Source organism: Symphalangus syndactylus, chromosome 13, assembly GCF_028878055.3.
Source record: "Symphalangus syndactylus isolate Jambi chromosome 13, NHGRI_mSymSyn1-v2.1_pri, whole genome shotgun sequence".
Taxonomy (NCBI): domain Eukaryota; kingdom Metazoa; phylum Chordata; class Mammalia; order Primates; family Hylobatidae; genus Symphalangus; species Symphalangus syndactylus.
Window position 1 is genome coordinate 94,089,014 of NC_072435.2, and position 26,867 is coordinate 94,115,880.

The 26,867-nt window shown below is 39.8% G+C and overlaps 1 protein-coding gene across 8 annotated transcripts in view; it reads left to right on the top strand.

Annotated features, from left to right (window-relative positions):
- The window catches only part of APAF1 (apoptotic peptidase activating factor 1), a 94,607-nt gene that overhangs the window by 41,780 nt on the left and 25,960 nt on the right, over positions 1-26,867 (top strand). For 5 of the 8 annotated variants that reach the window (XR_008650267.2, XM_055238663.2, XM_063614302.1 and 2 more), the window contains exons 17-20: positions 17,183-17,344; positions 20,795-20,923; positions 23,887-24,012; positions 25,994-26,113. The exons of 1 other annotated variant lie outside the window; for it this stretch is intronic. Coding sequence is in view for 6 of the 7 variants with exons in the window: in XM_055238663.2 (XP_055094638.1) it covers positions 17,183-17,344; positions 20,795-20,923; positions 23,887-24,012; positions 25,994-26,113 (537 nt within the window). In the remaining variant the exon portion in view is untranslated. The remainder of the gene's footprint in view (positions 1-17,182; positions 17,345-20,794; positions 20,924-23,886; positions 24,013-25,993; positions 26,114-26,867) is intronic. 2 more of the 8 variants (XM_055238667.2, XM_055238666.2) reach the window with 1 other exon arrangement.

Below are 26,867 nucleotides of genomic sequence, written 5' to 3' on the forward strand. Positions count from 1 at the left end.
GCTGAGGCAGAGAATTTCTTGAACCTGGGAGGTGGAGGTTGCAGTGAGCTGAGATCACACCACTCCACTCCAGCCTGGGCGACAGAGTGAGACTCTGTCTCAAAAAAAAAAAAAAAAAAAGTTCTGTAATGTAGAATTTTTATTCTTTTAATTTGAATTCTTAAATTTTAAGTGTACATTTTGTTTCAAGCATATGTTCATAAAATATTTTGAGATTTGTTTTAGTTTATTTTGTGCTTCTATAATTTATGTTGTGCTTCTATAAATTGTGAGTAATTTATAAAGAGTGGAGATTTATTTCTTACAGTTCTGGGGGAGAGGGTACCAGCAGAGAAAAAGAGAGAGAGTGAGGAGGCGGCTGAACTTATCCGTTTATCAGGAACCTAGATAATAGCATTAATCCATTCATGAGGGTAGCGCCCTCATGACCTAATCACTTTTGAAGGTCCCATCTTTCAATACTTGCATCGGGGATTAAGTATTTAACACATGAACTTTGGGGGACATGTTTAAACCACAGCAAGATCTATGGGTCAGGTTTGTAAAGGATCTGGCTTTTGTTTTTATTTTGGTTTTGTTTTTGTTTTTGAGACAGTCTCGCTGTGTCGCCCAGGCTGGAGTACAATGGCGTGATCTTGGCTCACTGCAGCCTCTGCCTCCTGGGTTCAAGCGATTCTCGTGCCTCAGCCTCCCAAGTAGCTAGGAGTATAGGCACCTGCCACCAAGCCTGGCTAGTTTTTGTATTTTTAGTAGAGATGGAGTTTCACCACGTTGGCCAGTCTGGGGACCTGTTTTTACTTATAATTTATTCATTCTGCCTTTTATGTTATTGCTTTCTTGTTTTTGAGAAGCCACAAGGTAGGAAAAATGCAAGAGTTTGGGAAAAAAGCTTATTCAGCCTTCTGAAATTTATAGCCCTAAAAAAATGAAATAATTCTACCTCAAATCCCCACCTTCTCCAATAAGATTCCTAATTCCACTTTATTATTCCTGCCTCTACTGTCTCTCCTGTTTATTGACTGTCCTTTCTTTGGTCTTAAGATCAACCCATCTTTGACATTGTTGTCTCTTGGTCTACATTTTTCCCTCTTGTTCTGTAGTAGTTGCTCTAGTTCAGGCTGTTATCTCCTCATGCCTGATAGCAACCATCTAAGATGCATTATCCATCTCTTCTTATCTAAGTTTAGAGATACTAGAATAACCTTCTACAACTGTTTTCTGCTCATGCCTGATAGCAACCATCTAAGATGCATTATCCATGTCTTCTTATCTAAGTTCAGAGATACTAGAATAACCTTCTACCACTGTTTTCTTTCTTCCTTTTTTTTTTTTTTTTTTTGGAGACAGAGTCTCACTCTTTCACTCAGGCTGGAGTGCAGCGGTACCGTCACAGCTCACTGCAGCCTTCACTTCTGGTCTCAAGCAGTCCTCGTACTTCAGCCTCTCAAGTAACTGGAACCACAGGCGTGTGCCATCACACCTGGCTAAATTTTTTTTTTTTTTTTTTTTTGAGACAGGATCTCACTATGTTGCCCATGCTTGTCTTCAGCTCCTGGGCTCAAGCAATCCCAAAGTGTTGGGATTATAGGCATGAGCCACCAAGCCTAGCCTACCACTATTTTCTTTTCGTTTCGTTTCGTTTCGTTTCTTTTCTTTTTTCTTTTCCTTTCTTTTCTTTTCTTTTCTTTTCTTTTTTCCTTTCTTTCTCTCTGTCTCTTTCTTTCTTTCTTTTTTTTTTTTGAAACAGGGTCTTATTCTGTTGTCTAGGCTGGAGTGCAGTGGCATGATCCTGGCCCACCACAGTCTATCTTCTGGGCTTAGATGATCCTCCCACCTCAGCCTCTCGAGTAGCTGGGACTGTAAGTGCCTGCTACCATGCCCAGCTAATTTTTTGTATTTTTATTAGAGATGGGGTTTTGCCCATGTTTCCCATGCTGGTCTCAAACTCCTGGGCTCAAGTAGTCTGCCTGCCTTGGCCTCCTGAAGTGCTGAGATTATAGGAGTGAGCCACTGCATCTGGCCCTACCACTATTTTCAACATAAATTATGCCATAGTATAAACTGTAGGAAACGCAGACTCATCGGGATGACTTCTAAGTTTCTTCACCTTCCATCATTCTGCCACATCCTTTCCTGTCAAGTTTGTTTCTTCTTTTTTTTTTCTTTTTTTTTATTATACTTTAGGGTTTTAGGGTACATGTGCACAATGTGCAGTTTTGTTACATATGTATCCATGTGCCATGTTGATTTCCTGCACCCATTAACTCGTCATTTAGCATTAAGTGTATCTCCTAATGCTGTCCCTCCCCCCTCCCCCCACCCCACAACAGTCCCCGGAGTGTGATGCTCCCCTTCCTGTGTCCATGACTTCTCATTGTTCAATTCCCACCTATGAGTGAGAACATGCGGTGTTTGGTTTTTTGTCCTTGCGATAGTTTACTGAGAATGATGTTTTCCAGTTTCATCCATGTCCCTACAAAGGACACGAACTCATCATTTTTTATGGCTGCATAGTATTCCATGGTGTATATGTGCCACATTTTCTTAATCCAGTCTATCGTTGTTGGACATTTGGGTTGGTTCCAACTCTTTGCTATTGTGAATAGTGCCGCAATAAACATACGTGTGCATGTGTCTTTAAGACTTATATGTTAGACCTAAAACCATTAAAATCCTACAAGAAAACCTAGGCAATACCATTCAGGACATAGGCGTGGGCAAGGACTTCATGTCTAAAACACCAAAAGCAATGGCAACAAAAGCCAAAATCGACAAATGGGATCTCATTAAACTAAAGAGCTTCTGCACAGCAAAAGAAACTATCATCAGAGTGAACAGGCAACCTACACAATGGGAGAAAATTTTTGCAACCTACTCATCTGACAAAGGGCTAATATCCAGAATCTACAATGAACTCAAACAAATTTACAAGAAAAAAACAAACAACCCCATCAAAAAGTGGGCAGAGGACATGAATAGACACTTCTCAAAAGAAGACATTTATGCAGCCAAAAAACACATGAAGAAATGCTCCTCATCACTGGCCATCAGAGAAATGCAAATCAAAACCACAGTGAGATACCATCTCACACCAGTTAGAATGGCCATCATTAAAAAATCAGGAAACAACAGGTGCTGGAGAGGATGTGGAGAAATAGGAACACTTTTACACTGTTGGTGGGACTGTAAACTAGTTCAACCATTGTGGAAGTCAGTGTGGCGATTCCTCAGGGATCTAGAACTAGAAATACCATTTGACCCAGCCATCCCATTACTGGGTATATACCCAAAGGACTATAAATCATGCTGCTATAAAGTTTGTTTCTTCTAACCCCTATACCTTAATTGTCTGTTCTGGGCAAGGTGTTTTATTTCAGCTACTGTCCCTGTATGTGTTTCTTGGGATGTTTCCTAGGTGTGCCCCTGTAGCTTTTCTTACGATGTTTTTTGCCTTTGATTTCACTTGCCATATTTTTTAATGCCCCTCAAAACTTTATGCAAAGCCTTTTGTGTGAGGGTGAGAGAGAGAGAGAGAGAGAGAGAGTGTGTGTGTGTGTGTGTGTATTTGTGTGTGTGACAGGGTCTTACTTTGTCACCCCAGCTGGAGTGCAGTGGTCTGGGCTAACTAAAGTGATCCTCTTGCCTCAACCTCCAGAGTAGCTGGAACTTCAGGCATGTGTGACAATGCCTGGCTAATTTTGTTTAATTTTTGTAGAGATGGGGCCTCCCGGTGTTACCCAGGCTGGTCTTGAACTCCTAAGCTCAAGTGATCCTCCCACTTTGGTCTCCCAAAGTACTGGGATCACAGACAGGAGCCACCACACTTGGCCTGCAAAGCATTCTTCAGAAAGTGTTCTCTTATAGTGTCCATCTGTTTGGTTCTGAGTACATGTATCTGTCTATATCTATAGGTAGAAACTGCTTGGTTTGTTTTCTGATTTCCACTTACAAATGTGTTGTACTGTTCAGTCATTTTAATGTGTCTTCTGTTTCTTTGATTAGGTTGAATATAGGTTTATGATCTACAGGGATCTTGTCATCTTTTTATTGTATTATACCTTTCTTTGTAACTCATAGTACAGAATTGTACTCAAGTATTCAGTAAATTTTCGTGACTACACCTTTTCTAGGAAAATACTTAAACACTCCTGGGCACTATTTTGTTTGTTAGAATCTCTAGGGAAGGAGATTCAGCAATGCTACTAACTCCTGAGAAAGGTAAACTGTTTTGATTCTGATACTGTGGTTGAATCTTTGATCTTGCTTTGCTGATGGAAGATAACTGTTTTTGTATAAATTACTCCGGGGTATCTAGGAACTCTTTCTGGGTAGGATTCTACTTTGTAGAGTTTAGCTAGCTGTTAGTGGGTGCTGGGAGCATTCTTAGGTAGAATATTCAGGTAAGTGGATTTTGGCCTCTATACTGTATCTATCTGCTTCTTCCTTTAGGATGATCCATGTCATGGGAGGTTTTTCAGAATACCCGTGGATGGATTTAGGCAGCCCTCCTTTCGTCAGCCTATTATTTCTTGGTTTTTACTCAGTGAAAGACTTCAGAAGAAGGCATTTTATATTTTAAGTTTTCCTTTCATCTTATCTCCTTTGCTAATTCCAAGTTCTGGGAAGATTGCATTATCCTTAGCATTTTTGCCATTATTATTCGGTTGCCAAATGTTCAAGAAAGCTGTAAAACCAGGCCATTTATGTGTTCTACAAATATAAGTTGTATAGCTCAACTGGGCCTTATTTGCCGCTGAATTATGGTCTGTTCATCCCTAATTTATTTGCTTTTTCACTAGTGCCTATTCTAATCCCTTTCTGCTGTTCTTAAGCCCCTAACCCTTTTATTCTGTGGCAATAATGTTACCTCATACCCATTCAAAGGATTAAAACCATCCACCAAGAGTCCCCTATCATAAGCCCCCTCAAAAATTGCTGTAAAAAGCCTCTGCTCCATTTTTTCTCATAACAGTGTCCAAAAAATCCTGTACTTGGGCCAGACGTGGTGGCTCACGCCTGTAATCACAGCACTTTGGGAGGCTGAGGTAGGTGGATCATGAGGTCAGGAATTCGAGACCATCCTGGCCAACATGGTGAAACCCCGTCTCTACTAAAAATACAAAAATTAGCTGGGTGTGGTGGCGCATGCCTGTAATCCCAACTACTCAGGAGGCTGAGGCAGGAGAATTGCTTGCACCCGGGAGGCGGACGTTGCAGTGAGCTGAGATTACGCCACTGCACTCAAGCCTGGGGGAAGAGTGAGACTCTGTCTTGAAAAAAAAAAAGAAAAAATCCTGTACTTGTACCTACTGTTCCTCCCTTTCCTTCTTTTCCGGGCACCTTGTTTCATTAATTGTTTCCTCTCTATGTTGCTTCTTCAGATTTTTCTTCTTTTTTGAATTATTTTCCACAGCTTACAAATGTTCTTGGGCCTTCCTGAGCCTTATAAAACCAAAAAGTGTCTTTGTTCTCGTTGGTTTCAAAGAACATCTTTATTTCTGCCTTCATTTCATTATGTACCCAATAGTCATTCAGGAGCAGGTTGTTCAGTTTCCATGTAGTTGAGCGGTTTTGACTGAGTTTCTTAATCCTGAGTTCTAGTTTGATTGCACTGTGGTCTGAGAGACAGTTTGTTATAATCTCTGTTCTTTTACATTTGCTGAGAAGAGCTTTACTTCCAACTATGTGGTCAATTTTGGAATAGGTGTGGTGTGGTGCTGAAAAAAATGTATATTCTGTTGATTTGGGGTGGAGAGTTCTGTAGATGTCTATTAGGTCCACTTTATGTAGAGCTGAGTTCAATTCCTGGATATCCTTGTTAACTTTCTGTCTCGTTGATCTGTCTAATGCTGACAGTGGGGTGTTAAAATCTCCCATTATTATTGTGTGGGAGTTTAAGTCCCTTTGTAGGTCACTGAGGACTTGCTTTATGAATCTGGGTGCTCCTGTGTTGGGTGCATATATATTTAGGATAGTTAGCTCTTCTTGTTGAATTGATCCCTTTACCATTATGTAATGGCCTTCTTTGTCTCTTTTGATCTTTGTTGCTCTGGGACACGTTCAAAGCAGTGTGTAGAGGGAAATTTATAGCACTAAATGCCCACAAGAGAAAGCAGGAAAGATCCAAAATTGACACCCTAACATCACAATTAAAAGAACTAGAAAAGCAAGAGCAAACACATTCAAAAGCTAGCAGAAGGCTAGAAATAACTAAAATCAGAGCAGAACTGAAGGAAATAGAGACACAAAAAACCCTTCAAAAAATTAATCAATCCAGGAGCTGGTTTTTTGAAAAGATCAACAAAATTGATGGACCGCTAGCAAGACTAATAAAGAAGAAAAGAGAGAAGAATCAAATAGATGCAATAAAAAACGAAAAAGGGGATATCACCACTGATCCCACAGAAATACAATCTACCATCAGAGAATACTACAAACACCTCTATGCAAATAAACTAGAAAATCTAGAAGAAATGGATAAATTCCTCAACAAATACACCCTCCCAAGACTAAACCAGGAAGAAGTTGAATCTCTGAATAGACCAATAACAGATTCTGAAATTGTGGCAATAATCAATAGCTTACCAACCAAAAAGAGTCCAGGACCTGATGGATTCACAGCTGAATTCTACCAGAGGTACAAGGAGGAACTGGTACCATTCCTTCTGAAACTATTCCAATCGATAGAAAAAGAGGGAATCCTCCCTAATACATTTTACGAAGCCAGCATCGTCCTGATACCAAAACCTGGCAGAGACATAACCAAAAAAGAGAATTTCAGACCAATATCCTTGATGAACATTGATGTAAAAATCCTCAATAAAATACTGGCAAACCGAATCCAGCAGCACATCAAAAAGCTTATCCACCATGATCAAGTGGGCTTCATCCCTGGGATGCAAGGCTGGTTCAACATACGCAAATCAATAAATGTAATCCAGCATATAAACAGAATCAAAGACAAAAACCACATGATTATCTCAATAGATGCAGAAAAGGCCTTTGACAAAATTCAACAACTCTTCATGCTAAAAACTCTCAATAAATTAGGTATTGATGGGACGTATCTCAAAATAATAAGAGCTATCTACAACAAACCCACAGCCAATATCATACTGAATGGGCAAAAACTGGAAGCATTCCCTCTGAAAACTGGCACAAGACAGGGATGCCCTCTCTCACCGCTCCTATTCAACATAGTGCTGGAAGTTCTGGCCAGAGCAATCAGGCAGGAGAAGGAAATAAAGGGTATTCAATTAGGAAAAGAGGAAGTCAAATTGTCCCTGTTTGCAGATGACATGATTGTATATCTAGAAAACCCCATTGTCTCAGCCCAAAATCTCCTTAAGCTGATTAGCAACTTCAGCAAAGTCTCAGGATACAAAATTAATGTACAAAAATCACAAGCATTCTTGTACACCAATAACAGACAAACAGAGAGCCAAATCATGAGTGAACTCCCATTCACAATTGCTTCAAAGAGAATAAAATACCTAGGAATCCAACTTACAAGGGATGTGAAGGACCTCTTCAAGGAGAACTACAAACCACTGCTCAATGAAATAAAAGAGGATACAAACAAATGGAAGAACATTCCATGCTCATGGGTTGGAAGAATCAATATCGTGAAAATGGCCATACTGCCCAAGGTAATTTATAGATTCAATGCCATCCCCATCAAGCTACCAATGACTTTCTTCACAGAATTGGAAAAAACTACTTTAAAGTTCATATGGAACCAAAAAAGAGCCCGCATCGCCAAGTCAATCCTAAGCCAAAAGAACAAAGCTGGAGGCATCACGCTACCTGACTTTAAACTATACTACAAGGCTACAGTAACCAAAACAGCATGGTACTGGTACCACCACAGAGACATAGATCAATGGAACAGAACAGAGCCCTCAGAAATGATGCCGCATAGCTACAACTATCTGATCTTTGACAAACCTGACAAAAACAAGAAATGGGGAAAGGATTCCCTATTTAATAAATGGTGCTGGGAAAACTGGCTAGCCATATGTAGAAAGCTGCAACTGGATCCCTTCCTTACACCTTATACAAAAATTAATTCAAGATGGATTAAAGACTTATATGTTAGACCTAAAACCATTAAAATCCTACAAGAAAACCTAGGCAATACCGTTCAGGACATAGGCATGGGCAAGGACTTCATGTCTAAAACACCAAAAGCAATGGCAACAAAAGCCAAAATCGACAAATGGGATCTATTAAACTGAAGAGCTTCTGCACAGCAAAAGAAACTATCATCAGAGTGAACAGGCAACCTACACAATGGGAGAAAATTTTTGCAACCTACTCATCTGACAAAGGGCTAATATCCAGAATCTACAATGAACTCAAACAAATTTACAAGAAAAAAACAAACAACCCCATCAAAAAGTGGGCAGAGGACATGAACAGACACTTCTCAAAAGAAGACATTTATGCAGCCAAAAAACACATGAAGAAATGCTCCTCATCACTGGCCATCAGAGAAATGCAAATCAAAACCACAGTGAGATACCATCTCACACCAGTTAGAATGGCCATCATTAAAAAATCAGGAAACAACAGGTGCTGGAGAGGATGTGGAGAAATAGGAACACTTTTACACTGTTGGTGGGACTGTAAACTAGTTCAACCATTGTGGAAGTCAGTGTGGTGATTCCTCAGGGATCTAGAACTAGAAATACCATTTGACCCAGCCATCCCATTACTGGGTATATACCCAAAGGACTATAAATCATGCTGCTACAAAGACACATGCACACGTATGTTTATTGTGGCACTATTCACAATAGCAAAGAGTTGGAACCAACCCAAATGTCCAACAACGATAGACTGGATTAAGAAAATGTGGCACATATACACCATGGAATACTATGCAGCCATAAAAAATGATGAGTTCGTGTCCTTTGTAGGGACATGGATGAATCTGGAAAACATCATTCTCAGTAAACTATCGCAAGGACAAAAAACCAAACACCGCATGTTCTCACTCATAGGTGGGAATTGAACAATGAGAACTCATGGACACAGGAAGGGGAACATCACGCTCTGGGGACTGTTGTGGGGTGGAGGGAGGGGGGAGGGACAGCATTAGGAGATACACCTAATGCTAAATGACGAGTTAATGGGTGCAGGAAATCAACATGGCACATGGATACATATGTAACAAACCTGCACATTGTGCACATGTACCCTAAAACCCTAAAGTATAAAAAAAAAAAAAAAAAAAAAACCAAAAAGTGAAAAACCTTTGATTCTTCCTTGATTGTATTGTTCTTTAAAATTGTCATTCTGTTTTTCTCTTTCCCTTCATGACTGGGCTTCTTAAGTCATCTATACTTGCCTCTGTTTCCTGACTACCTACTCGCTACTTAACCATTTTTTAGCCTGGTTTCATCTTCCCTGTATTCCCTTGAAGAATGTAAAAATCCAGTTTTATTTTCAGTTTCAATTTTTTTTGTAGTCTAAGGCCCTCTAGATTAGTGTGAAATCTGATATTTTTCTTTATCTGATTCTCATTATTTTTGTTTTATTACTATTGGTCAAACCCTCAATGACCACCTAGTTTTTTTTTTGTTTGTTTGTTTTTTAAACTCTCCTCATTTTACATCAATGTTTTATTCTTTCTCCTCTTAGCTCTCTGATCCCTTCATTAACTATTTTCCCTGACCATTAAAATGTAGCTGTTCCTGCAGCATCTAACCTTGGCTACCACCTCTATCACCGCTCTTCCATCCCAGTTCGTTCAGTCTCATGGCTTCAACTCATCTTTTTTCAGGTATGTCATCTGCAGCCTTCATTTTATGAGCTGTGTCCTTCATTCCTAACTTTCTGCTAGTTGTTGTCACTTAAGTAACATACCGTGCCTCAAAGTTACTGCGCTCCAAACTGAGTTAATTATTCGCTTCTCAAACATGACCTACTTTTTATGTTTCATTTTTTTTTTTTGTTTTTAGACGGAGTCTCGCTCTGTTGCTGAGGCTGGAGTGCAGTGGCGCGATCTCGGCTCACTGCAAGCTCTGCCTCCGGGGTTCATGCCATTCTCCTGCCTCAGCCTCCCTAGTAGCTGGGACTACAGGTGCCCGCTGCCATGCCTGGCTAATTTTTTGTATTTTTCAGTAGAGACGGGGTTTCACCGTGTTAGCCAGAGTGGTGTCGATCTCCTGACCTCGTGATCTGCCCGCCTCGGCCTCCCAAAGTGCTGGGATTACAGGCTTGAGCCACTGCGCCCGGCCTATGTTTCATGATTTAAAAAAAAAAATTCAACTTTTATTTAGATTCAGGGGTACATGTGCAGGTTTGTTATGTGAGTATATTGTATGATGCTGATGCCGAGGTTTGTGTACAACTGGTCCTGTCATCCAGATAGCATAGTACCCAATAGGTGCCTCATTCCCCCCTCCCCAACTCTAGTAGTCCCCAGCATTTATTGTTCTTATCTTTATGTCTTTGTGTACCCAATGTTTAGCTCTGGCTTATAAGTGAGAACATGTGGTATTTGGTTTTCTGTTCCTGCATTAATTTGCTTAGGATAATGGCCTCCAGCTGCATTCATGTTGCTGGAAAGGACATGATTTTATTCTTTTTTATGGCTGTGTTGTACCCCATGGTGTATATGTACCATATTTTCTTTAACCTTCCATTGATGGGCACCTAGGTTGGTTCCATGTCTTTGCTATTGTGAATAGTGCTGCAGTGAATATACAAGTGCATGTGTCTTTTTGGTAGAATGATTTATTTTCCTTTGGGTGTATACCCAGTAATAGGATTGCTGGGTTGAATGGTAGTTCTATTTTAAGTTATTTGAGAAATCTCCAAACTGCTTTACAAAGTCACCAAACAAATTTACATTCCCACCAGCAGTGTATAAGCATTCGCTTTTCTCTGCAGCCTCCCTGGCATCTTTTATTTTTTGACTAAAAAAAAAAATACATATTAAAAAATATATAGCAGTGTTTTGTAGTTCTCCTTGTAGAGATCTTACTTCTTTGGTTAGATGTATTCCTGGGTATTTTATTTTTTTGTGTGTGGCTACTGTAAATGAGATTGTGTTCTTGATTTGGCTCTCAGCTTTAATGTTATTGATATACAGAAATGCTGCTGATTTTTTTTTTCTTAAATAGAAAGAAGGTCTCACTACATTGGCCAGGCTGGTCTCAAACTCCTGGCCTCAAGTGATCCTTTGGCCTCAGCCTCCCAAAGTGCTGGGCTTACAGGCATGAACCACGGTGCCTGGCTAACTGATTTTTGTACATTGATTTTGATTAGAACAGTGTTCAGGGTTTACATCATTGTAACTAATCACAATTGAGCCATATCATATGAATTTTTTTCCTCTCTCATTAGCTTTCTGTTTTACCTGGGGTTGATAAGTTTGTTTTTTCATTTGTTTAGTTGTTAAATGTGCTTATCTTCAAACTCTCTCTTGTTAATTTGCTCCTTAAATGATTCAAACTTACCAGGCATTTTATAAGTATTTTCTTGGAAACAACATTTTTGGCAGGTTCTATCTTGCTCCATTCTGGTCGGTAATGGTAATACTATTCCCAGAGTACAGCTGCCATCCTGAGATCTTCCTTACCATCATCCTGGGGATTCCTTTTGCTTTTCTCTTAAGTTGGAACCCTTGTTTTTCAGTTTTTTTTTTTGTCTTCTTTCTTGGCTTACTTTCTCAACTTGGTGGAGAATCTCCTCTAGCTTCCTAAGAAAGAATCTATGGGAAGTAAATTTTTATGGTGTCTTTATTATAATGTCTAAAGATGTCTCTGTTTTTCACTTGCTGATTTGCTTAAGTTCCTTATGAATTCTGGATATTAGACCTTTGTTGGATGCATAGTTTAACAAGGCCAACAAAAGCAATGCGGGAGAGGACTCTCTATTCAATAAATGGTGCTGGGATAACCGGCTAACCATATGCAGAAGAATGAAACTAGACCCTTAGCTTTTACCACATATAAAAATTAAAGATGGATTAAAAATTTAAATGTATGACCTCAAGCTATTAAAATCCTAGAAGAAAACCTAGGAAATACCCTCCTTGACATCAGTCTTGGCAAATAATTTTTGGCCAAGTCCTCAAAAGCAATTGCTACAAAAACAAACTTTGACAAGTGGAACCTAATTAAATGAAAGCTTCTGCACAGCAAAAGAAACAATCAACAGAGTAAACTGCCTATAGAATGGTGGCTTCTTTCAATTTGGAAACTTATCCTTCAGTTCTGGCATTTCCTTGGATTATTTGATTTCTTCCTATTTTCTCTTTCTGGAATGCCTGTGTTTCTGGATTAAAATTTTTTTTCCTCTCCTTCCTTCTTTTTGTCCATTTGCCCTACTTTCTGAAAGATTTCTTTAGCTTTACTTTTCTGTCCTTCTATTGAGTTTAAATTTCTGCTACCATATTTTTAAGTATTCGTTCTTGTGATTAGTTCCTTTTAAATATTATTCTGTTCTTGTTTCATGGATGCAGTATCTTTTATCTTTTTATGGGCATTAGTAATAGGGTTTTTTTTTGAAGTTTTCATATTCCAGTGTAATAGATATTTTTCTATTTGTTGGTTTTGGTTTCTGTTTGGATTTTAGACATAGATGTATCTTAGCTATCTGATCCTTTGCTATCTGCTCATATTTAAGAATACATCACCAACAAGTTGCTTGGGAATTGTGAACTTTTAAATTGTGGTTTTCCTGTGGGTTATCTGTTTTTATCATGAACTCTTTTTTTTTTTTAGACAGTCTTGGTGTGTTGCCCATGCTGGAGTGCTGTGGCACCATCTCGGCTCACTGCAAGATGGTGAACTTTTTATGTCAAAGTCTTTATATCTTTTGTCTTGAACTAGTTGGGTGTCCAGAGTAAAAATTTTCTTTTCTCTTTTTTCTTTTTCTTGCATTTTTTTTTCCCTCCCCAGATGGAGTCTTGCTCTGTTGCCCAGGCTGGAGTGCAGTGGCGTGATCTCAGCTCACCACAACCTCCGCCTTTTGGGTTCAAGCAGTTCTCCTTCCTCAGCCTCCCAAGTAGCTGGGATTACAGGCACACACCACCACACCCGGCTCATTTTTGTGTTTTTAGTAGAGACGGGGTTTCACCATGTTGGCCAGGCTGGTCTTGAACTCCTGACCTCGTGATCCACCCTCCTTGGCCTCCCAAAGTTTTGGGATTACAGGTGTGAGCCACTGTGCCCAACACCCCCCCCCCCGCCCCTTTTTTTTTGAGACAGGGTCTCACTGTCACACAGGCTGGAGTGCTGGAGTGCAGTGGTGTGATTGCAGTTCACTGCAGCCTCAACCTCCTAGGCTCAAGTGTGATCCTCCCACCTTAGCCTCCTGAGGAGCTGGGACTACAGGTGTGCACCACCATGCCTGGCTAGAAGAAATTTTAATCTCCTATTTGCAGGATATGACTCTGGCCAGTTCTGAGATGATATCTGGGCAGAGATCTCAACATTTAGAAAAAAGACTTTCTCTTAATTTCCCTGTTTTCAGGTGACCCTTCTCTCAACTGTGTTGGGTATAGAATAGCCTTGTATTCTGCCAGAGTAGGGACACAGGCCCCTTGGGTTGCAGAGTGGAGGGAGGAGATTACAACGGACTTTTAAAGATTCCTCTTGACTTAGCTTCACCTTTATCAGAAGGTACTGGGTGCCAGCACTTCCTGAGTCTTTGGAGTTTTGTGGAGTGATTGGGCTGCTTGGATTTTCCCACTGCAGGCTCACAATTTAATTTCTAGGAGTCTGCCTATTACTTGCCTTTCTGCTTTCTAGACTTCATGATTTTGTTGCTGCTGTCTCTTTCTCCATTTTCCTTCGCCTTGTGGATTATGCCTAGAGAGAAAAATTCCCATTACTATTGTTTACCCGAGTTTTGGGAGAGTTTGGAAATTGTCTGTGTCTGTTCTCTGTTTTCTGAAACGTAATACCTGAGACTGGGTAATTTATAAAGAAAAGGGGTTTACTTGGCTCATGATTCTGATGGCCAGAAATTCCAGGATTGGGCAGCTACACCTGATGAAGGCCTTCGGCTGCTTCCACTTATGGTGGAAAGCGGAAGGGAAGTGGGCATGTGCAAAGAGATCATATGAAAAGAGAGGATTGAAGATAGCGAAACCCAGGAAGCCAGACTGTTTTCAACAACCCACACTCTTGAGAACTAATCCATTCCCAGAGAACTCATCCCAGTGGGAAGGCATTAGAAGGCATTCATCTGTTTATGAGGGATCCACCCCCATGACCCAGACACCTCCTATCAAGCCCTACTTCCCAACACTGCCACAGTGGGGATCAAATTTCAACACCAGTTTGGGTCGGGATAAATAAACCATCTCCAAACCATAGCAGAGCTGTATGTGTTCTCTCTGCATCTTTAACACCTGAACTCTATTTCTTTCAGCAACGCTATTGTCTGTACTCGCCTGTGCTTGAAACTTGGGAGCGATCTTTTTGTTTGTTCGTTTGTTTTCAGAGACGGGGTTTCCCCATGTTGCCCAGGCTGGTCTTGAACTCCTAGGCTCAAGTGGTCCGCTTGCCTAAGCCTCCCAAGGTGCTAGGATTACAGACATGAGCTACTGCACCCTGCTGGGAGTAATCAATCTTTTCACTTAAAATGTGTTTATTGAATACTTAGTGTATGCCAGATACTGTACTAGGTATTTGGATTTTAAACACTGAAAAAGAAAAAAGTATACATCCTGGCTGTTCTGAACTGTTCAGAATAAAGTTGGGGAGAACATAAGTGAATAGATGAACCATGAAAATGATAAAAGTATGAAGACAGTGCTCTGAGAGCAGATAAGGACTCTGTTGGGGAAGGGTTCACATACCTGATACTACAGCCAGATTGAACTTGTTCTTCTTTTTCATTGTCTTTGTTTTCTCATTTTGTACTTTAGCTTATGCTGATCCCTTGGAATAGGCTCTAGGCCCTGGGGTGTTCCCCTGTCTTTTTGATGTTGAAATTCTCTGTCTTAAGCTGGTATAAGATAGGCTAATCTCAGGGAGTGGAGTGAGGTGACTACCTCCTGTACAAAGTGTTCCCTCAAGCCCTCAGCTTGAATATAGCCTCCCCACTGTGCTATACCTTTTCCTTTCAAATGACACCTGACGTATTTTGTGTTTAAGTTATTTATGTGCTTGTCTTACTTCCCTTACTGGCCTGTCAATTCCTTGAGGGTAGTATCTGTATCTGATTCATTTATATAGTCTCAAAGTGACTAGCGTGGTGTTTAATAAATGTGTTAAAGATGATAAACCCTCGCTGTATCACTTCAAGTCAAGCTAAGACTTCTTCAAACTCGGACACTTTTTAAAAAGTCGTCATTTGACAGGGACAGGATTTTGATTTCCGTATTCATGTGTGAGTATCAATGTGATTGTGGCTCACAGAGCACTCGCAGCGGGGACAGACACTACTGCACTCTTGGTGAGAACTGCCCATGTTTGTGGTGGCTTTCCCACCGTGCTGTTAAGTCAGTATCACTGGTTGGTTCACACTGATACAATGACAGGTAGTAAGCAGAGGTCCTGCAAAATGATGTTAGATAACAGCATTTCAAGGTCAAATTCTCCTGTAAGCTTTTACCTTTTGAGAGGATGAAAACTGTAAAATTATGTCCTGCCCCAAATGGTTCTCTTTTTAAGCATTTTATAGGGTATCATGTTGATAAGCATGTGCTTTTCAGGCTCTGAGATGAACTATTTTAAAATGTGAGTTCTATTTAAAAATTGCCATTTAGAGCACGCAGAGGCCTGGGGTGCATAGGGACCCTGGATACAGTGTAGCGACTTGCTCAGAATGAAATGCTGGTATTAGTTTATGTGGTCCCTCAATATGTGGGATTTCATCACTGCTTGGATAGAAGCCGAAGTCAGGTCCAGAAACAGATGCAATTTGGACATGTATAATCAAGTTGGATTGTGGTACTTTTATTTTTCTCTGTAAAATTCAGGCAATAGTTGCTTTTTCTTTTCTTTTTGTTTTTAAAAATTTTTTAAAATTGAAAACAAGACAAAACAAAACAGATGAGGTCTCACCGTGTTGCCCAGGCTGGTCTTGAACTCCTGGGCTCAAGTGATCCTCCCACCTTGGCTTCCCAAAGTGCTGGGATTACAGATGTGAACCACTGTACCCAGCCTGATTTTCGTATTAATAGAGAAACTGACTTTTCATATATTCTGGATAATGTAACTGAAGGTTCAGGCTTTTATGTTTATTTATTTATTTTTCTCTTTAGTATCAGGGAAGGCTGTTTTAGCACCTGCTGTCTCTTTTGCATTACCCAGATTACCCGCAGTTGTTGCAAGTAGAAAAGTTTTGGTTTTGGCCATGTTTCTTAGTATAAATAATACTTCTTTTTACTCGAGAGATTTGAAAATGTACCTGGCCAGACAAATTAGGTTTTACCTGGGAGTTGTGCTTTGGAAGCTGACTTAAAGCCTGAGCAGCAGCTTTCTCCCCCCACCCCCATCCTTCTCTGTGGCCAGCCTTTGGTTTGGGCATGGGCAGTCATTATCACTCTGAGGCTGAGACACTGCTCATGGCCCAGAGGAGTGAAGGTGGATCTTCTTGAAGGCCTTTGTCTTTTGTGCTATTCAAGTGGTCCTACTAGTGAGCTAAGTTTATGGTATTTTGTATCTTATTCCTCAGGATCCAGTTAGGTTTATAGCCCTATCTAGCCCTGCCAAGCACACAGAGTCTTACTTGTCCCTGTTTTCAGAGACTTCCTTATGTCTCTGGATGCTCTGCTAGGTCACGACCTAACTTGGACTGGGTCCTGTGTAGTCTTCCTGCTGTGCATGTGGTAGGTTTGTGAAGCACACTTCATTCCTGGCACAGCAGAGGGCAGCAGTGGCAAGTCGTGAGTCTCTTCATCTTACCACCTTTCTTCCACTTGTGTCCTTACTGTCAACATGTAATTTTTAGCTTCCACACCATGGAAGACTCTTAACTTTTTATTTAATTTTATGTTCTGCATTTTGGGCAGTGCTTCTAATTTTTTCTTTTTAAGAACATAATAATGAAACTGGAGATCTTAATTTAAAAGCCTTACAAAAAGTCATGCATAGGTAAAAATAATTCATCAAGTGAAGTGAATAAGTTTATGTGGCATTATTTCAGGAAGAATTCTAGAGGTGTGATTTTAGAGTAAAACAAACTTTTTCTTTTTTATTACTTTAATTCGAAGCTTTGGGATGTGACATCAGCAAACGAGAGGAAAAGCATTAATGTGAAACAGTTCTTCCTAAATTCAGAGGACCCTCAAGAGGATATGGAAGTGATAGTGAAGTGTTGTTCGTGGTCTGCTGATGGTGCAAGGATAATGGTGGCAGCAAAAAATAAAATCTTTGTAAGTACTTTAAAAAGCCAACTTCAGTCTGATTTAAAGAAAGTTAAAACTTCTGTCATTTTTGCATTTTACAATGTTTATTCATAAAAATACAGTCTAGCTGTGTGATTTTGGGCAGTCTTCCTAACCTGTCATGGTTCTTTGGAACTATGCTCCATGAGATAAGGATGGCCTTATAAGGAAAGGTCTCCATGGTTACACCGTTTTGGGAGATAGGTTTTGTATTGCTTTCCCCTATTAGGCACACGGTGTGAACTAACATATTCAGGGCCCCAGGAAGTCCTATTATACAATTTATGCCGTCGAATCCAGTGTTCCTCAAATGTATTTAATTTAACATAGAATGCTTTCTTCATCACTCCTTTTTCTTCAATTTCGATTACATTGGTTTAGGTGATTTTTCAAAGTGCTTTCTTATACCTACAATTTCATGATTTGATGACTCTGACAGAAATGCTCGTCAATGACTGAACAAGATTGTGAAATTTTTATAAAGTAAATGAGGAAAATATGAAAAAAGTAAATAAGAAAACGCTTTGCTTTTCTTCCCCACATCTAATAGTAGCTTGCTAGACCTTTGTAATCTCTAATGTAATCTGCGAATTTGCCTAGGTATTTCATATAAATGGAATCATATAATATCGGTCCTTTTGTGTCTGACTCATTTCATTGAGCATGTTTTCAAGGTTCATTCATGTTGTAGCACATATCAGAACTGTATTTCTTCTTCTTTTTTTTTTTTTTGAGACGGAGTCTCGCTCTGTCGCCCAGGCTGGAGTGCAGTGGCGCAATCTTGGCTCACTGCAAGCTCTGCCTCCCGGGTTCACACCATTCTCCTGCCTCAGCCTCTCCGAGTAGCTGGGACTACAGGTGCCCACCACCACGCCCAGCTAATTTTTTGTATTTTTAGTAGAGACGGGGTTTCACCGTGGTCTCAATCTCCTGACCTCGTGATCCGCCCGCCTCGGCCTCCCAAAGTGCTGGGATTACAAGCGTGAGCCACCGCGCCCGGCCCAGAACTGTATTTCTTCTTATGGCTGAATAATATTCTGTTGTATGTATATATCACATTTTTTTCCTTTTTTTTTCCTTACAAACCAGTGTTTATTTTCACATACAGCCTTGTTGTAACCAATGTACAGATCAAAACTCAAAATATTCCTCTTCAGAAAACTTTGGACCTTATTCCCTAGCCGACCTATAATGGTTGAATTTCTGTCAAGTATAAATTTATGTATATAATGGTCTTAATTATTAAAGAGAATAACTGAGTGATTTGTGTGATCTGTGAAAAGGAATTGGACTATCATACTTGGGTTGTATATCACATTTTTTTTCATCCATTCATCTGTTGATGGACACTTGGTTTGTTTCCACCTTTTGGCTACTGTGAATAATGCTGCAGCATTGGTGTACAAGTATCTATTTGAGCCTTGTGTGTTTACCTAGGAGTGGAATTACTGGGTCATATGGTAATTCTTTATTTAGTTTTCTGAGGAACCACTAGATTTTTCCACAGCAGCTGCACCATTTTATATTCCACTAGCAATGTACGAGGGTTCCAGTTTCTCCACATCCTTGATAAAACTTGTTATTGTTCATTTTTAAAATTATAGCCATCCTAGTAGGTGTGAAGTGGTTTCTCTTTGTGGTTAGATTTGTGTTTTCCCAATTACCAATGATGTTGAACAAAAGATAATTTTTAAAAAGATTTTAAGAGACCTGTTCTAGTGAGAGGAAAATAATTTTATATTGCATGAAATGCCTTGTTTTAAAAATCTGTACAGCAGTTCCATGTTTTACCATGCTAAAAGAAAGCTACCCTAAGGTGTTCCTTAACTGCATGTAGATCCCGATTTCTTACCCTTTGGTCTCTCCTTCCTCCTCCTGTTATTTCTTTCCAATTCCTGTGTGAGTCTACTCCTACTGTTAGGTCTTTTTTCTTTTACTATTCCATAATTGGGACAACTGCCTATTCCACATTTGCCAAGTTTCCTTGATCACTGTCAGCCACTAATTTTTTAAAAAATGGCCTGTCCTGGGAGGCATTTTAAATCTGATTTCCTGCCCTGTGTTTTTGGCCTCCAGCGCTATGCTGCCTACCATATGTGCATGCTTGCAGAGACTATGCATTCACTAAACATTTTTTTTTTTTTTTTTTTTTTTTTTTGAGACGGAGTCTCACTCTTTTGCCCAGGCCGGAGTGCAGTGGCACTGTCTCGGCTCACTGCAAGCTCCGCCTCCTGGGTTCACACCATTCTCCTGCCTCAGCCTCCCCAGTAGCTGGGACTACAGGTGCCCGCCACCGCGCCCGGCTAATTTTTTGTATTTTTAGTAGAGATGGGGTTTCACTGTGTTAGCCAGGATGGTCTCGATCTCCTGACCTCGTGATCCGCCCGCCTCAGCCTCCCAAAGTGCTGGGATTACAGGCGTCAGCCACCGTGCCTGGCCCACTAAACATTTTAATAGCTCCCACTGGAAGCTTTTTTGTTTCTAAGGTCTATGTCTTGATCTTAAATCACTATACTGTATCAATACATGTAGTAAATACAAATCATCTTATTTGGCAAAAACTTGAGTATATTCAGCATTTATAAGTCTTAAAAATTGAAGAAACTGCAGCTGGGCGTGGTGGCTCACACCTGTAATCCCAGCACTTTGGGAGGCCAGGGTGGGCGGATCACCTGAGGTCAGGAGTTCCAGACCAGCCTGACCAACATGGAGAAACCCCGTCTCTACTAAAAATAAAAAAATTAGCTGGACGTGGTGGTGCATGCTTGTAATTGCAGCTACTTGGGAGGCCGAGGCAGGAGAATTGCTTGAACCCAGGAGGTGGAGGTTGCAGTGAGCCGAGATTGCCCCAAGCCAAGATTACGCCATTGCACTCCAGCCTGGGCAACAAGAGCAGAAGTCTGTCTCAAAAAAAAAAAAAAAAAAATTGAAGAAACTTGGATTACTCAAAAGTAGCTTTTTGGGGTTCAAAAACAAGAAAATGATTAATTATAATGGAGCAATTTGGTAGTTCTAGAGAGAAATAGAGACGATTGAGCTAATTTTATTTTAGCAAACCTCTGCTCTATATTATTTTGATCATTTTCATTTATGAGTATTCATTTTCTCTTTTGAATAAACAAGCATTAGGGAGAACTACTCTGTATGTTAATTGGGCCAGTCTATTCATTTATTCACAAAGCTTTTATTTCTCTTTGGGCTAGCTTGAGAGCTCATCTGTGATGAATTTTCCCTTATAGAAAATATGTTTTAAGATGAGCAGTATTTTTAAAGTATATGTATATTGATCCATATTTTGTTTATGACTGCCAATAATTATGCCAGTTATCAGTAATTGTCATATTTTTTTCAGGACTTATATTTGAAATGGGAGGATATTAGAATAGCTTATCTCTTAAAGTATTTTACCTTCATAGGTGTCTCTATTTATGTTGACAGCTTTTTGACATTCATACCAGTGGCATATTGAGAGAAATCCACACGGGCCATCACAGCACCATCCAGTACTGTGACTTCTCCCCACAAAACCATTTGGCAGTGGTTGCTTTGTCCCAGTACTGTGTAGAGGTGAGTAGTTGAATTTATTCTGTGAAGCCTGGGTTTCCAGAGATCAAAGGATGACAGAGAATGGGCAACTTAAACCATTAACTGCTGAGGAGCCTTGCTTGAGAAATTATAGAGTATTTTCTTTATAGCCTAATGACCTCTAACTTTGGGATATTAAACCACATAGCCAGCTTTATTATTTTAACAGTGATTACAGACTTTTTGACAGTATGACAGGGAATTCAGCAAGCATTTGCTGAATGCCTAACATGTGCCAGGAACTGGGAAAAACAATGGAATGACTGCTGGTCATGAAACATGACATCTCTTACCCAGTATAGATATGTGGCATTTCTTAAACAGTATAGGCATAGACTCTTTTCTTCTTAAAAGAGGTGGTGAGAGATGAGTCCAGTTCAGATTTCTTAGATCATTGAGTAGGATAAGATAGGATGTTCATTGCCAGGCACTAATGAATTAAATAACTCATATAAATTACTTTTTTATAATTTTGTACTTACCTGTTAAATTTTATGTTCAGAGTGTATACCTAGCTGGCCCTGGAAGAATTCCACCCAGTGAAGTGCTATATTAGTTTTTTCATAAAGTAGTGAATTATTTTTTTCCTTCAAAGATGGATTAGTGCTTTTTTTTGTTTTTTAATAGAAATGAGGGTCTCGCTGTGTTGCCCAGGCTGGTCTTGAACTCTTGGCCTCAAGCAATACTCCTGCCTTGGCCTCCCAAAATGCTGGGATTACAGGTGTATCACCATGTCTGGCCGAAAGTAGATTAGTTTTTCCAAGCTTTCTTACTCTTCATTCCTTAGGTTGGTTTTACCACCAGGTAGTTTGAAACCCCTCACAGTTCCAAGAAGATGGGTATGGGCCTTTTGGAAAATAGAGAAATTCACTTGGTTCACAGGCTCCTCATCAAGGGAGCCATGACTACTGTAAGCACTTCTTCAGTGTTCTCTGCTTATTTAGCAAATTTTAGTGAGTTTGCCAGCCTTGCCCATTACTGTGAAGGTGTTGAGGGGAGAGTTGCTAAGCTATAGCCCTTCAACATGGAGGCACAGGTGAGTGAGGGCATGAGATCCATAGGCTTCTCCTAATTCTAGGTGCAGCAGTGCATATGACACTGAAGAACTTCCCTACTGAGACTCTTCCCATTGCACACAGAGGCAGGGAGTGTGAAAAAGCTCTAGTTCTGTCTGAAACAGTGGGAAGAAGTAGGGTGCTGTGGGCAGTGTTTTGTTGGGCAGAGACTTTGAATTGGAAGTGTTTTGTTTTGTGTTATTTTGTTTTTGAGACAGAGTCTCTCTCTGTCACCCAGGCTGGAGTGCAGTGTCATAATCTCAGCTCACTGCAACCTCCATCTCCCGGGTTCAAGCTATTCTCTTGCCTTAGCTTTCTGAGTAGTTGGGATTACAGGTGCCCACCAGCACACCCGGCCAATTTTTTTTTGTATTTTTCGTGGAGATGGGGTTTCACCATGTTGGCCAGGGTGGTCTCGAACTCCTGACCTCAAGTGATCCACCTGCCTCAGCCTCCCAAAGTGCTGGTATTTATTGGGTTTTAGATCTCCTAGGAGATCTTGAACCTTATGTGTAGATCCTGAAAGTAAATGTGGAGCATTTGTTAGGATTTTTAGAAACAGTACTAAGTAGCAACCCCTCTTTCAGCCTTTCCTGTCACTTCTAAAGTCCTTACCCTCTGCCATCCTTAGCAATATCCAGGAAACAATGAAACAGTATCTTCCTTCTTGAAATGTAGGGACTCAGTTCTGGAGGCTCTGAGTGACAAAGAAATGATGGGAGAGAGATGGGGAGAAGAAAGTGGGAAGAGAGGGGAGGATTCTCAAGGGAGATTTTCAGTTTCTTAGGAGAGATTTTCAGTTGTGGAACTACTTTCATTTTTGGCCCTTAGCTCTGTATGTCCCAGCTTGGACTCTAGAGATAAGGCAGAGAAAATTTCATATGATTAGTTCATAACCACAGAACTCACTGAATGAAAACCAGTCACTGGGCCTATGATGAGGTACTTGTTTTGTCCATGCTAGTTCTGAAATGATAAAGTAGTTCTGTAATTTAAAGTGTAATGAGAGGAACTCAGTCACATATGGTACTTCATTCGACTTGAATATATTAGAGTAATTTACAGCAGAACCCAGGATAAAATACCAGGCTGCTGGTAGACATGGTAATAAGCATGAATAACAAGAGAAATGTATACGTGTTATAATTATTGTGTTAATTTATTGTAGGTTTTACAGTCAGTTGAAATGAAGGTTAGATGACAGTATTAGTGGAAAATAATCTGAATATGGAAGCTGCCTTTGTTCATCCTATTATTTTTTGGATTGATTTTTTTAAAGATAAAATATTTGCATGATTCCAAAGTCAAAGTTTTATAATGCGTTATATTCAGAGAAGTCTTGCTTTCAACCCTATCCCTTTGCCTCTCTCTCCCTCCTTCCCTGCATATATAACTATTTTCTGTTTTTGGCTTAACTGTCCAATATTTCTTGCATATATAAGCAGATATCTATATGCATATATATCCATATCTGTATCCTTCTATATATTCTTGTACATATTTTTCCATCTCATATAAAAGATAGTAGTGTATAGTATACAGACTCTTCTACACTTTGCTTTTTTTCTGTTAACAATATATCCTAGAGATTTGTCATCATCCAGGTGTTTTTCTCATTCTTTTTAATGGCTGCATGATATTCCATTATGTGATTAATGTAGTTTATTCAGTTGGTCCCCTATTGATGAATAGTTTCCTAGTATTTTGCTATAAAAAATAATGATGCACTAAATAATCTTCTGCATAAGACATTTTGTAGTTTTGATAGTGTGTTTTTGAGCAATATTCATTGAAGTGGTATTGCTGGCTCATTCTTGCTATTTTCAATATTTTTGCCATCTTCAAAATGCTTATGTATGTGATTTCCTATATGCTGTGTTTATTCTGTAGTTGTGGAATATAGACTCATGTTCAAAGGTGGCTGATTGCAGAGGACATTTAAGTTGGGTTCATGGTGTGATGTTTTCTCCTGATGGATCATCATTTTTGACATCTTCTGATGACCAGACAATCAGGGTGAGAAATATTGAGATTTTCATTTTGAACATTTCCTGATGGTGAGCTAAACCTCCTACAAACTAAGAAATTGGTGGGTAGCACTGAGGTAAGCAAAATAGGAAACTAGTACATATTCCTATTCACCCTGGAAAAGTGCTATTATATGGACTGTAACAGTCTCATTCATTCACTACATGTTCATTGAGGATTAGCATGGGCCAGCTGCTGTGGGAACTTCAGTGATTAAACTGTATTTTGGTTAATTTAAAATACTGCCTTTGATTCCTCAGAAAAATTTTTGACCCTTTTCTTTACCTTGAATTCCTACATCCAATTACTTGGCAATTCTGAGAGTCTACCTTTTCATTTTCTATTATTATCTCTACCTTTCCATTTCTGCTGCCCAATTTCAGGACTTTGTTACCTGTTGCTTCTCTTGTTGTATTAGTCTCTGCCACAAGTCTTCTTTCTTGCTTTTCTGCATGCAGCTTCTAAGATTTTTTTTTCATGTACAATACAGTCATGTCATTTTTGCTCAAAAATGGATAGTGGCTCCCTTGTCTACCAAAGTAAATATATACTTCTGTTTCTGCCATTAAGCTTCTCCACAGCATGGCCTCATTCTGCTCCACTCTGTCTCCCAGTTTATTCCTACAGGGAACCGACACTGGACTGCTCACATTTTCCCAAGCACTCCATAGTTCCCTGCTTCTGTGCTTTTCCTTAAGTGGTTTCTTATATTTGGACTGCTCTACTTACCTGTATCTCTGTTTGTTGAAATCCTAACCATTCTATAAGTCCCCTCAAGCCTTCTCTATTTGGGGAGAATGCCTGTCTCTCTTAATGCCATCTAATTCTATGTCGTTTTCTAGTGGTGCTTATGAAATTTTGACTTGAATTTAAATACAGATATGATTTACTCCTTATTTCCAACACTCCACTGCTTCTCTGGCTTATTGACATGTCTTACATTATAAGCTCTTTGAGGCCAGGAACGCTGGCTGGTCCCCACAGCATCCTAATACAGCGTTATATATGAATTATAGCTAAATTTCATTCAGTGCTTACTATATTCAAGACGTTAGGCAAAGTACTATATATACATATATAGTACTATATATATACATATAAATTTACTAATTCTCACAATAGTCCCTTTTGTAGATGAGGAAAACAGGCAGAGAAAGACTGAGAAAGGTCATTGGTACTTAACATGCCAGTCTCAATGAGCTTGAGCCAGAATATAAATCAACACACTGCTTTCTTCATCAGGAAAGTCTTCTTGTAATGAAATAAGCTGCATCACTAGGCACAGTTACAGTGTGTTTAGTGATGTAGTTGATTTACGTTCTGGTACAAACTTCTTTTTTTTTTTTCGAGACAGTGTCTCGCTCTGTCGCCTAGGCTGGAGTGCAGTGGCACGATCTTGGCTCACTGCAACCTCCACCTCCCAGGTTCAAGCAATTCTCCTGTCTCAGCCTCCTGAGTAGCTGGGACTACAGGTGCACACCACCATGCCCAGCCAAGTTTTGTATTTTTAGTAGAAACGGGGTTTCACCATGTTGGTCAGACTGGTCTTGAACTCCTGACCTCAGGTAATCCACCCGCCTTGGCCTCCCAAAGTGCTGGGATTACAGGTGTGAGCCCCTGCTCCCGGCCCGAACTTCTTATCTTGTGGATTGGTATCAAACAGTTTGATAACCAGCAGGAGGTCCTTATCTTTGAGTAACACTGGGTTAAGCAACCTGCCTGACGTTACAACTTTAGGTAGAACTAGAATTCATACTGAGGAATTTTGGCTCTGGAGCCCATAACTCTTAATACTAACTGCATCTTACTATAGATTGTGTTAGTAAATATTTATTTTTGGATTATAATCTAATATTGAAACCTTTCTAGCTTCATAGGTATTTTATGTGAAACATAGTTTGTCTCTCACTTTAAGATGAAGACATGTTATTTTAGAGATGGAATGATAATTTCTTTATCTCTTAATCAGCTCTGGGAGACAAAGAAAGTATGTAAGAACTCTGCTGTAATGTTAAAGCAAGAAGTAGATGTTGTGTTTCAAGAAAATGAAGTGATGGTCCTTGCAGTTGACCATATAAGACGTCTGCAAGTGAGTATTTTTTAGAAAACAATTGGAAAATTGTTTTGGTTGAATTTTCTATTCACGGTTTTTCTTGTTTTTGGACTTGGAATTAAACATAATTATTTTGTATCTAACAGGTGTCCAGTAGACATTAGTTAAATAAATATATATAGGTCTTGAGCTGAGGCTCAGATATGCTTATATTTAGAATTAAATTAGATAATTCCTCATGTCACTGCTCTTCTGTTGGTATCTATGATCACATTCTTTGATTTGCATGGAGTCTAAGAATACCATGAGGACAAACTCATGTTGTCTACAAGAGTGATTCAGACATGTCTGATGGAGTGTGGAAGAGGGATGAGCATATGGAAGCATTTTTAAAAGGGAAGGATTCCAGGGTCTTTGAAAGAACAGAAGTCACTTTAGGTGAGGAAGGAGTCTGATTGATTGGAACTGAGGTGAAAGGAGCTGGGCTTTACATACTGAAGTATACCTGTTCATTTCCACACACCTTTGTTCAGTAAATATTTATTGAGTGCTTATTTTGGTCCTTGAGGAGGAAAGAGTTGTGTAGTAAAATTGAAAGAACTGTATTGGATCCAAACAGCACTACTTTAGTCTGTTCTCCTTCTGCCACCCAACAAAGAGTGGGACACGTGAGAGGAAGGCATTTCTCAACTAGCTGAAGGGAGAAGGAGTCCCAAAGATCCATTGGCAGAGGAATGGTATTCAGGAGCTCGGAGTGATGGTAACAGATGCCCTAAGAGCAGATGCCCTA